Genomic DNA, 12,790 nt, shown 5'->3' with positions numbered 1-12,790 from the left:
AGAAACTGCAGGCCAGAAGAAATTGACATGAAATATTCAAAGAGATGAAAAGCAAGGACCTACAACCAAGATTACTCTAGCCAGCAAAGCTGTCATTTAGAATTGAAGGACAGATAAAGAGCTTCCCAGACAAGAAAAAGCTAAGGAGTACATCACCACCAAACCAGTATTACAAGAAATGTTAAAGGGACTTCTTTAAGAAGAAGGGGGAAAAAAGATAAAATAAGAATAATAAAATGGCAATAACTACATATCTATCAACAATACTTTCAATGTAAATGGATTAAATGCTCCAATAAAAAGACACAGGGTGGCTGAATGGATAGAAAAACAAAACCCTTATGTATGCTGCCTACAAGAGACTCACTTTAGATCGAAAGACACATACAGACTGAAAGTAAAGGGATGGAAAAAGGCATTTCGTGAAAATTGAAATGAAAAAAAAGCTGGGGTAGCAGCACTTAATGCATATACCAGATAAAATAGACTTTAAAACAAAGGCTATAATGAGAGACAAAGAAGGACCCAGTAATTCCACTTCTGGGTATTTATCCGAAGAAACCCAAAACACTACTTCAAAGGGACATTTGCATCCATATGTACATTATTTACAATAGCCAAGATATGGAGACAACCTGGGTGTTCAGTGTGTGAATGGTTAAAGAGGTGGTACATGTATATAATGGAATACTATTCAGCCATAAAAAAGAATGAAATCTTGCCATCTGCAACAACATCGTTGGTCCTAGAGGGTATTTTGCTGAGTGGAGTAGGTCAGACAGAGAAAGACAGATGTTACATGATTTCACTTAATATGTGGAATCTAGAGAACAGGTTGAACGTACAACAGAATAAAAAAACTCATAGATACAGAGTGCATTTTGATGGTTGCCGGATTGGGGGGTAACAGGGGGAGTAGATGAAGGGTGAAGGGTATTAAGAGGTACAAATTGGTAGTTACATAATAGTCTGGGGATGTAGAGTATTGCATGGGGAATATAGTCAGTAGTATTGTAATAATTATGTATGGTGTCAGATGAGTAATGGATTTTTTGGGGTGATCATTTCATAAGTTATATAAATGTTTAATCACTGTTATACACCTGAAACTAATATTATAATGTATATCAACTGTACCTGAAACAAAAAAAATATTTTAAAAGTTTTTATATAAAGGAATGGGGGCATTGGAGAAGAGTGGAGTTACAGCCTAAATTCCCTCACGGAAGACTTCTTGTTTTTGTGCTTGAGGTAGATTATGGTTATTGCCATTTGATCCAACGACTATAATGTTCCCAGTTCTAAATGAATAAATTCTGGATTACATTAATAAAAGGAAGAAGTTTGATTTGAAAAGAAATTTTATAAGAAAAGAATTACGATTAGCTGTACACGAGTACTAAACATAAATTATCTTCTCTCTATTTCAGTTTTGGCATGTATTTTATAGCAAAGGATTGGCCTCGTGTGCGGTAGCTTATCTCAGTCATACTATCCTACATTGATTATTTCACTTAATGACTCAGCATGGAGGTTGTTCTTATGTGCAGCCCACTCCCATGGGTATATGCAGACTGATGAAATACCAAATTACAAATAATTTTGTTATGAAGTAAAGCATGGGAACTTTGTATTTTTGTGACTTGATTAAAGTAATCTAAGAGCACAAATATTTTTAAAACCTTCTTTTAAAACAAAGCAAATTAATCAAATGGATAATTTCTTTAAAATTGAACTTTTAAATGTAGACATTTTGTTTGTGCTAACTTAAAAATTGTGGGTAATTTCAAGCATATGCAAAAGTGGTAACAATAGTAAAACCCTAATGTACACATCATCTAACTTCAGCATATTTTATCTCAGGGCCAATCCAGTTTAATTTCTAAATTCTACCTACTACTGCCCCCTCTCACTTAAAGATTATTTTAAAACATGATTTCTATGTGTGTTAGACTTCCACATGGTAGGTACTACCAATGAGGAAAACAATGTTACCAAGTTTTACCTACTTGTTATAAATTATATAATTAGTAATTTACTATATCATTAATACAGAAAATTTCATGTTTTATTGAACTATTATTTAGCCCTTCTTATCTAATTCCTAAATGCTTACTAGAGAAACTTCGAATTTAGTGTCTTCAGAGTCAACATGACTGAAGCCAAATAATCATCTTTGCTATTAGTCTTGCTAGATGTTACCCTTCCTAGGGTAACACATCATCTAGCTTCAGCATATTTTATTCTAGCAATTTTATTTTATTTCTAGCAATTTTATTCTTATTTATTCATTTAGAGACTTTAAAGTGATAGAATCATACTTTAAGAAAATTTACTTTGAATAGAATTTTGTCTTGGATTGGTAATTTATAATGCTAAAAGGAACTGTTGTGTTTGTTCAGCTCCTAACAAACCATGGCACTGTTTTCCAGAACCATACAGGTAGATAGATACTTTCTAGATATCTCTCAAATGTTTGACAATTATTTTATGGTTTATAGTAAAAGATAATGTGGATAGCAAATTTTAATATAATTTTATAGAATTTAAAGGTGGTCTGATCTTGGTCATCCTCTAGCTGAACCCTTCTCATTTCCTAAATGACTAGGCTAATATATTTTAAATAGGGAGTTGCGTCACATTGGAGGATCATGATCAGATATTTCTTTTAAGTGAAAAAAAATAAACAAGAATAGAAAATAGAGTGTTTTTCTTATAGAGTATTTCATCAAACTTGTTTACATGTGTGCACATATGTGTGTACTGCGTCATGATATCAAATGCATTTGTTATTTAAGTCATGGTCCAAAAAGTTTGAAAGCCTTTGCCTTTGGCCACTAATTCATTTTTTTTAATTGTAAGTTATTTACTCAATACCTACTAATTTTCACATTGTTTCCCTAGTCCTTTTAAAATGGATAATGGTTTATAAAAATAGCTAAAATTAAGTCCCTAACTTAATGAATTTCAGGGTGTAGTTAGAAGACAGATATGTGTATAAAAATAATTGTAATGTTGTGAGGGAATTATTAATAGCATGAACAAAATATTGTGAATATATGCTGGAACAGTGACCTCTGTCTGGAGAAATTGGAGAAGGTTGCATAGAAGATATAATGTTTTTGAGTAATCTTAAAAGAGTGAGAAGTTTTATCCGTTGCTTCTGAGAGGAACTGTTCTGTAGGGGTGAAAGTATGGGGTATGCTACCAATACAGAGCTCTAGAGTCACTCCCTCCATGAAGTCTTGCTCCTCTTTCTGTTTCCCTCAACTCTAGAAATTGATCCATGTTTACATATATTTTTCTAATAAGTTTTACTTTTTTCCATAGCATTTTGTTCCTATTTAGAAACTCTTGCTCAGTATTTGTTAGTTGAAGAGATGAACAAATGAATTCAAATTATATATGCACAATACTTATTCTTTCAAAAATGTTTTTTACACATTATTATAGCACATTATTATAATATTAGAGAACTAATTAAGATCCTGTATATACTAGAGACCTCAGAACACCAGGACTCAAATACAGTTATTTCTTTTTCACTTTCAGGGAAGTGAACTCTAACCCAAGAAGTTACCCAGGTACTCTGGCTAGTGGGACAGCTTTGTTACCCTTAATGTATGGCTTCTATTGTTCCAGTGGTTGCCATTGTCAGCCAGCAGGAAGGAGATGGGGATGTGGAGGATTTAAGGAAAGCCATTTCATTTTTAAGTCTGTGACATTGATCTCCCACATCATTTCTAGCCATCTCCCAGTGGCCAAAACCTGTTCACATGGTCATATGTAGCTGAAAGAGAGCCTGGGAAATACAGTCAATCTATAGCTGGGGGGGCATGTGCCACTGAAAAGCAGAAGAGCGAAGTTATGTAACACTAAAGAGCAAAACAGAAAATGGATACTGGGTGAGTGGGAAGGGGCAAGTAGCCAACATATATGTGGCGCAAACATAAAAGGATATTGTTTTAAAATATATCACTCCTGTCATCCTAATAAACATTAGGGGCTTTCATTTTTCTGATTTTTTTTTCGGTTCTTCATATGTGTTCATAATTTGTCTACTTAATTATGGTATTGGTGTTTGTTTTCTTCACTTAGCCTTCTCTGAGCCACTGTTTGTTTATTGTATGAAAATGAAAGGAGTAAAGAGAACCAAATGTATGGCACATAGCACCAGTTAGTAATCACCATGTCTTCCTTTTTTTCATTAAATAATTTGTTTTGAAAATTTTAGTATGTCTATAGGTTTTATTCATAGACATTTTATATATTTATAATTATGACAACCCAAAAATCACCAAAAGTGAACTTGGAAATAATGAATCTGATCTTGAATTCAAGAAAAAGATGAATGTTTCTTTTTTTTTTCCCTAATAGCTATCAATATTGAACTCCTATATGTCATACATAGTATGCTTTACATCTTTTAATCTTCACAGTAATCCTTAAGTATGTTTATTATTTCTATGTGGCAGAAACCCAAGGCTCATCTAATAGGTGTATAGATATAATTACAAAGAGAAGAAAGGGTTAGAAAGCTAGGAGAAAATAAGTGAAGATTGAACTCCAAAACACCATTAGGTTATCCCTGAATTTTCCCCACAAGTGTTTGTCAAAAAAATTCAAAAACTCCCCCAAAAACTTCTTTTGAATGACATTAATAAGCAGTAGAGAGGGGAAGGGAGCAAAGCATAAAATGAGAATTTACTGCAGTATGCTTGTTCTTTAGACTAATAAATACAGTTCTTTGATTGTGTATGTATTACTGTGTCAGGCACACCATTTTCTATTATATTTCTGTGGAAAAGCAGTTTACCTTCTATTAATGTATGCTATAGCATTCCTACCCCTCCTCCCCAGAGTCTTAATCCATCTAAATACTACTACCCATTTTTTTTAAAATAAGGAAAGTATTCAGGAAATGTCATCAACTAGAAAGAAACCCTTTATGTACTAGGAATAAAATAAGTAAATAAATGGGTACATTATTTAATAGCATTAAAATGAGAAATCACTAATATAAGCCTTTGATACAGGTAATCTGATTTACATATAGTGTTTAAATATACAGGGTTTTTTTTGTATTTCAGTGCTACTATTTTGAAATGTTCTTCTCATTCCTTCTCAGTACTTTTACCCCCAGTCCAATACAACTTTCTTGAGTGTTTTGATCTATTCCAAGATTTATCAGGGCCATTTCTTCTGTTCTGATCTGGTGGTCAGGAAAGCCAGCTGTCCATTACTACCATTTTCTTAGGTCGTTCATTATTTTTATTCTTCCTTTATGTTCCATTGCAGACTAATTTCCAAGTCCTGTGATAAAAAAGTAAAGAATATTTAAGGCTTTTTTCCCCCACGTAATATAGAAGAATCTTTGTTTATTCACTTGAGAATACATTGTTCTCATGTATCATGTGTAGGTCTTAGTGTTTTCTTTAGTTCAAAGGACTGATTTGAGTGGAAAGTTGGGTACAGAGAAAGGAGGATGCTATTCCATCATATGCTGCACTGAACTAATATAGACTCAGACTCCGCAAGCACTTCTTACTCACAAACACGTGAAAATGCTAAATAAAACAGCAAAGGGAAAAGAAGTAGACACACGGCTTAGAGAAAACTTTCACATGCCAGGAACAAAAGGGAACTCGGAGTAAGAAGCAGTAAGCTCTGAGCAAACGTGGTAGCACGGGATATTTGGAGGGATATAGACTCTCAGGTTAGGAGGATGGGGTTGGGTTCAGGCGGTTGGAGGTTGGGTTTGGAACTAAGCATTTGACTATGTAATTAAGTTTTCCTTAAAGCTGGGACCGGAAGGGTTGCCTCCTCTGAAAAGAGTCTAGAAAAGCTCCCTATATGTGCTTTCAAAGACTTTTTTTGTTGTGAAGATAAAATGGAATACATTATGAAAATATTTTGTAGGCTATAAAGAGCTATTTATATTTTTTTCTGAATTAGGGAATAAGTGAGAGAAAGGACCATAAGGACCAAGCAGATAACATAAATCAATGAAACTCTCCAGGTATAAGACATTTGTGGGAGGGGGAGGGTATAACAGGTGACTTGGAGATTATATGCATCATCGAAAGGAACCACTGCTACTTAGGTATAGACAGTTGTGACCATGTGGGATGTGGACCCAGTGTTTTCAGATTTCTGATTGTTCAAAAGAAACTTCTTAAAATTATTTCCCCCCAAACAGTTTTAGATGACTTGGAGGAAGGAAGAAAGAAATACAAAAGAAGAAAAGTAGAGAAAGAGAAACCAATAGGAAAGAACAAGAAAATTTGTATGAAAGACTTAGGCTTATTGTGTTTTTTGAATAAAAAGCAAAGAGGAGGTAGGATTAACCATTTATTAATTCACAAATACGTATATTTTCTGTCTGTCAGGTAAAGTGCTAGAAACTAGGGATATGGTTGTTAAGCAAAACACCCCAACGCTCACACTAGCCTACTCGTATATTTAAGCACGTAATAAGTGTTCTGGGTGTCTTACGCAGTCTGAGGGAGGAGGTCTAGGAAAAGCTCAGTTTGAGAAGTGAAGGATGAGTGGAGTAGTAGGAGTACTAGGGAAGAAGGTGGGGTGAGGGTTAACAAGCTTTGCAGGTAGGGAGAATTGCTTTATACCAAGGCTGTAAGGTGAGAGAGCACTGCAAATTCAAGGGCTGAAGGAAGTCAGTGAAGGTAGTGTGCAGAATTGGGATAGGAGAGGGCTTTGAAGTTGAAGTTGGTGAGGTAGGCAGAGATCAAACTTTAGTCATTTTATCCCAAGAACAAAGGTGAGCCATTAAAACTCACAAAGTCATCAGTCTTAGAGCTGCCGGCACCACAGGATATGGGATGGGATGGGTATATGCAATGAAAAACTGGAGAGGGATGGTGATCTTGATGTGTTAGATTTTGAGAACCTTTTCTCTAAGCCAATCCATAGAGACAGAATTGTAACATTTTAAAGGAACTCATGAGGAAGTAAACTATTGACGATAGCTGCACTAAATAAAGCATCTAAAAATTTAACTTGCAGGAACAATTTAAAAATGGATTTCATGTTTTTATTATTGAACAGAATATTAATTTTTTCTGGTCACTCAAGTTACTAAGAACATTATTTTATTTTTACTGAACAGCCTTTTGGGAAGTAACAACCCAACATTTCTGCTCATGTCTCATCTCATTTGTCAGAACTTAAGCTAATAGCCACGCTTAGTTGCTGAAAGTTTGTGCTATATACTCTTTCATACTGGGTGACCATAACATTGAAATTTATGTTATTAAGGAAAAGAAGATGACATGCTGAATTAGGCAACTAGCACTTTCTGAGACAGCTGTCGTACACCATTGGTCTTTAATTTCCCTTTCTTACCATTTTTGCCTTTTCAGGTCTCTGTAAGGAAAAGCTTTATGCAGTTTTTATACTTCTACCTTTCTAGTTTGGCCATTTTAGTAACTGATTGTATAGTACATACTGTTATTTTTCATGCCACTGAATGTTTACTTACTTGCCTGTTTCATAATCATTTGACTTCTGTGGCTTTTAAATTTCCTTATCTTTGTACCTTTTACTACCGCAAATGAAATTTCACAATATTGACTATTACTGACAAAAGCTTGTGGTATTGGACTAATATTTCTTTGCTTATTAACATTTTTATTTTGAATTAATTTCCAATTACAGAAAAGTTACAAGAATACTACCAAGAACTTCTTTATATATCTTTTGCCCAAATTCACTAATTTTTAAATTTTTGCCATATTTCCCTGTTATTCTCTCTCTCTCTCTCTCTATATATATATAAAATATACACAATATATATGTAATACATATTTGTTTTTCCTGAATTATTTTAGAATAGGTTGCAGAAATCATGCCTCTTTACATATTAATACTTCAGTATATCTTTTCTAAGAATAATGGTATTCCCTTACATAAGCCCTGTATAGTTATTAAATTCAGGAAAATTTCCATTGATAACAATACTTTAATCTTCAGTCTGTATTCCAGTTTGGTCAATCATCCCAGTTCATCTTTTAGTACAGGGTCCAGTCTAAAATCACAAATTGCATTTGGCTGTCATGTCTTTTTAATCAAAAGAATAAAAAGCAGTCCTTAAAAATGATAAAAAGCAAATGACCCTAATAATCCAAATTGGTAGCCATACAGAAATTATTTCAGTTGACTATATAGCAAAAAGTTGATTATGGAAGTGAGTATTCCTGAAGGACAAAACGCATTATAAAGAAATCTTAACATTTAGTAATCATATCTTTAATAAAAATGGTATTGTTATTTTGAAACTATACACAAATTATAAGATAAAAGCAAATAATTTCATTAGTGTCATTTGAAACCAAGAAACTCACCCATCAAATATATACTGAGCTCTTCATTTAGTGCTCAAAATACAAAGGGCAACAAGTGAAAATCCCAACACTCCAGAAACATACGGTGGGATACCAAAGGTGTAGGTTACCAAGAAACAAAAGAAAACGAAATTACAGTGATTATAGCATGGTGTTCTCACAGCAAAAACAGTAGTATGTATAGGATATTTTGGGAGTGCTGAGGAAGAAGGATACCTAATTTAATGTTGATTTGAGAATGGATTCAGGAGATATTTGTTGAAGAAGTGCCCAAGTATAATAGAAATTATGTAGTGGAAAACAGGGAAGGGGGGGGGAGGGGAGAGAGAGAGAGAGAGAGAGAGAGAGCGCGCGAGCGCAAAAGCAGGAAATAGAAAGAGAAACTGGCTCTCAGAGATTTACTAGCATAAGTATTTTGCTTTTGCTAGAACTAAGGATTCAAATGGGCAACTGGCAGAGAGATTCCTGAATGGCCTCATAGGTGTTTGAACTTTGTTATAGAAACACGGAGACTTAGAAAGTTACACCTTGCCTCAGGCTTTTTTATTCTAGAAGGAGCATTTGCATCATGGGCTGAAATAGAATTACTTTATTAGGAACAGCTTTTCATCTATTTTAGCTCAAAATTTTATGTTTGAATAGATTTTTCTCTTCTGAACATATATATATATATATATTTCAATTTTTAGGATTTTCTTTTAAATAAATTATATAAAACATTTACATGATTCAAAAAATGATGACTTATTTCAGTCCATGTTTCCTCTCTTCCCTTCTCTGTAGGGATTTTTAACTTAATTGTTGGTTTATGCTACCATCATTTTTTTTTCAAGTATAAGCAAAGATGTATAAATGTTTTTCCCTTCTTACATGAGAGGGAGCATGCTATAAACAGTTTTGTATCTTGTTTTTTTCTCAGCTATATCCTGGAGATCATTCTATGGCAGTATATAAGATATTCCTTACTTATTCTTTATATATATTCTTAATCCTACTAAGAACAACTAAATAAAAATAAAAAGTTCTAATACCTAAGGTAAAGGCATTCTGATAATAAACCTAATGCCATTAGAGTAGCCTGGACTTAACGCTGTTTACTTTTATCTCTAGTCAGAACTACTTCTGCCTAAAGAATATGAAAAGAAAGATTCCTACATTCACTTAAGAATTTTGATTTATTAACAAGGAATTTTGACTAGCTATTCATGTTGAATGGATAGTTAAGATATAATTAAGATGTGAAGATATAACTGTTATAATTAAGGCCCATGATAGTCCTCCAGATTCAATCATTCATTCATCTACTTTTCAAGTATTTATTGAGTATTCACCTGTGAAAGATACTATGGTAGATACTCTGGAAACAATAAACGGTACCCTCAAGACGTGTATGAGTAATTAAAGTGATACCCCTTCAACCTAGTTATTTTTTTCTAAAGAATTAGTTCAATATCACTTTCTTCTAAATGTTTCCCTATTACTGTACCAAACTTGATCATATTTTAAATGCTCCCCATACACCTGGATCAATTATCTTAAACAGCACAGAATAGTATTTATTGGTTGACATACCAGGCTAGAAGTTGTTTTAATGTTAAGGACTGTCTCGTCTGTTTTCCCAGTACCTAAAATTTATTGAATAAGTGAAAGATGTCTGTTATCTAGAGGGTTAAAGGAGAAATGAAATTGTGTATAAGGAAAATATCTTCTCTAATACTTTGCTGAAATTTCTCTCAGGGTGCCCAAGTAAAATATGGAAAGTTTTGTTTTGTTTGTTTGTTTTGTTTGTTTAATTAAAAGGTACTATGCTGTTTTTGACCTCAGAACCATATAACCAGAGGTAGAAATTGAGGCAAAGTGATTTTGATATGATAGCCTTTAAGAGGCAAATTTTTGTTTACTTTTTGTTTCTATGAAGAAAAATATTCCACTAGATTTCCAGATTTTAAAAATATGTATATATTTGTTTGCACTTTAAGCATTTTCATTTATACTTAACTTTTGGAATCAAAAACCTTCTTGCAAACTTTTATGTCTGTGTTTCCATGTAGAAACCATTAACTCCTTGCTCTAGAAAAGGAGAAATTACTTTTAGAAATGAAATACTTTTAATATTGCAGTCTATTTTCATAGAGTAATACCTCCATCTGGTGGTTTTCCTGAAAATTACGGCAGAGGATTTGAAGCTTTGGGTTTTTCTGTATATACATGAACTACATTACCTGTTGTGTCTCATAAAGCTAGATGAAATTACATCAAAAGCTATCTACCACGTGTATCAAAAATTTAGTGCCCTAGTTTTTAACAGTTAATATGAGAATACCATGTGACCAAATGGCCTTGGAGATAATAATTTACACAATCAGTTGTTCAGTTCAGACCATTTCTAGGCTTCCCTATACTGAAAATTAGTAATATAGAAAATGGTAGTTTCCAAATCAACTATTAATTGCTTTCACATGTGTGTATAGAAGTTAGGAACGATTGTGAGGATTTGCTATTATTTCAGGTTTATTACTGTTGAACCATGACAGTCAGTGATTTTCTCAGAGAAGCAATTACTGATCATTTATTTTTAATACACTATATTTTATCATAGCCTAATTATAATAAATTACATGTCCCTGAAATGATAGACCATAGAGCTATAAACTTGAAAACAAGTAGACACTACAAATACATTTCTTTTCTACCTGTTAGTATGAGAATTTTCAACACATTTTTAACTTTTCCTTCACACAATTCCTACTTTATATTTAGTACTACTAAATAGTCTTTTAAAGATAACCCTCTGTCTTAAACTTCCCAAATTTCTAGCCCAGGATTTTATACTTGGTCGAATATGCTCATTATCTTGTAGGAAGATTGTGATCTGATTGCTTATGTTTTAGCCAAAACTGTACAAAATCTATCGACCATGTCAGTTAGTACTATGTATTAACATTAATTCCTTTTTCTATTTGGCGATAGAAGTTGAAATATGAAATAAACAAGGTTTAATGATTTGGGACTTTCTGCTGACTTTTAAGAAAAGTTAAAATCCTAATGAATTTTGTTTGAAATCTGTTTCTTTTCAAATTATAGCCAGTCGGATGATGATTCTGGGTCAGCTTCAGGCTCTGGATCTGGTTCAAGTTCTGGAAGCAGTAGTGATGGAAGTAGTAGCCAGTCAGGTAGCAGTGACTCTGACTCTGGATCTGAATCGGGCAGTCAGTCAGAGTCTGAGTCAGACACTTCCCGAGAGAACAAAGTTCAAGCAAAACCACCGAAAGTTGATGGAGCTGAGGTAATAAATAACGTATCTAATGAAAGGTAGAATTCTTGTTTACTTTGGGAAAATTTGTAACATTAATTTATAGTATTCTTAATATAGTTTTTACAAAACGTTAATTTTAAACATTAAAATTTACTAGTGATTTTCAAAGTTTTGGTTAAATATCTGGAATAAGTAGCTTGGAAGAGAAGCAGTCTGTAACTATGAAACAGTAAGTACAAAATAAACACACACACACACAGAAATAAAACCTTTTCTTCCACTTTCTGAGGCAGAAATTGTGTTTCATAAATATTCAGTGTTTCATGGATAAAAATTAAAGTCTTTGTTAATCTTACAGTGTCTGTTCTCTACTTTCAGGATCTTCAAATGAGATACTTTATTGCTAACAGCAGAAGAACTCTGCTTTCTTGATGTTGGTAGAATAGGTAGAAGGGACATTCTGTTTCAAAAAAGCTACTACAAAATTTACTAAAACTTGTCTACACCTCATAACAGTATACAGTAATGTTACTTAGAGTACCAGTCATAATAAGGTGCTTGGGCCAAGATATAAATCAACACATAGTTTCCTTCATGGAGAAAATATTGTTACCAAAAAAAGGAAAAGGTCAGCTGAGCTAAAATCGTGCTTAGTGACATATGAGTACAAGGTGTGATTGAAAATTATAGTGAATGATTAATTAAAAAACATTACAGTAAAAGACACATGGCCATTAATCCTCCTCAAAATACTCTCCCTCGCTTCAAAGACACTTAAGCCATTGTTCTTGCCACTTTCTGAAGCCGTTCTGGAAGTCCTTTTGTGAGTGTCTTCATCGTCCATTGTGACAATGCTCCATGTCACGCATTGCTTGTGGTACGGCAATTTCTGTCAAATAAAAACATTACAACGGTGTGTCCTCATCCACCTTATTCACTGGAAATGGCACCGTGTGACTTCTGGCTCTTCCCCAAGTCAAAATGACTATGAGAGGTAAACATTTTGAATCAATTCAGGACATCGAGGCAGCCATGACGGTGAAACTAAAGACACTCATGAAAGAGGACTTCCAGAACTGCTTCAGAAAGTGAAAAGAATGATGGGATAAGTGTGTTCGAAGTGAGAGGGAGTATTTTGAAGGGGATTAATTGCAATGTCTTTTACTGTAATAAA

At 33.5% G+C, this 12,790-nt stretch overlaps 1 protein-coding gene across 1 annotated transcript in view; it reads left to right on the top strand.

Moving 5' to 3' along the window:
• CHD1 (chromodomain helicase DNA binding protein 1) overlaps positions 1 to 12,790 on the top strand; it is a 72,749-nt gene that overhangs the window by 12,912 nt on the left and 47,047 nt on the right. The window contains exon 3 of the mRNA XM_019727925.3: positions 11,445 to 11,646. Within this exon, the coding sequence (XP_019583484.2) occupies positions 11,445 to 11,646 (202 nt within the window). The remainder of the gene's footprint in view (positions 1 to 11,444; positions 11,647 to 12,790) is intronic.

Source organism: Rhinolophus sinicus, chromosome 3 (assembly GCF_057876585.1).
Source record: "Rhinolophus sinicus isolate RSI-liver-muscle chromosome 3, RSI-T2T, whole genome shotgun sequence".
Classification (NCBI taxonomy): Eukaryota; Metazoa; Chordata; class Mammalia; order Chiroptera; family Rhinolophidae; genus Rhinolophus; species Rhinolophus sinicus.
The sequence above is the reverse complement of the archived record's forward strand: the minus strand, read 5'-3'. Positions and strand labels throughout refer to the sequence as shown.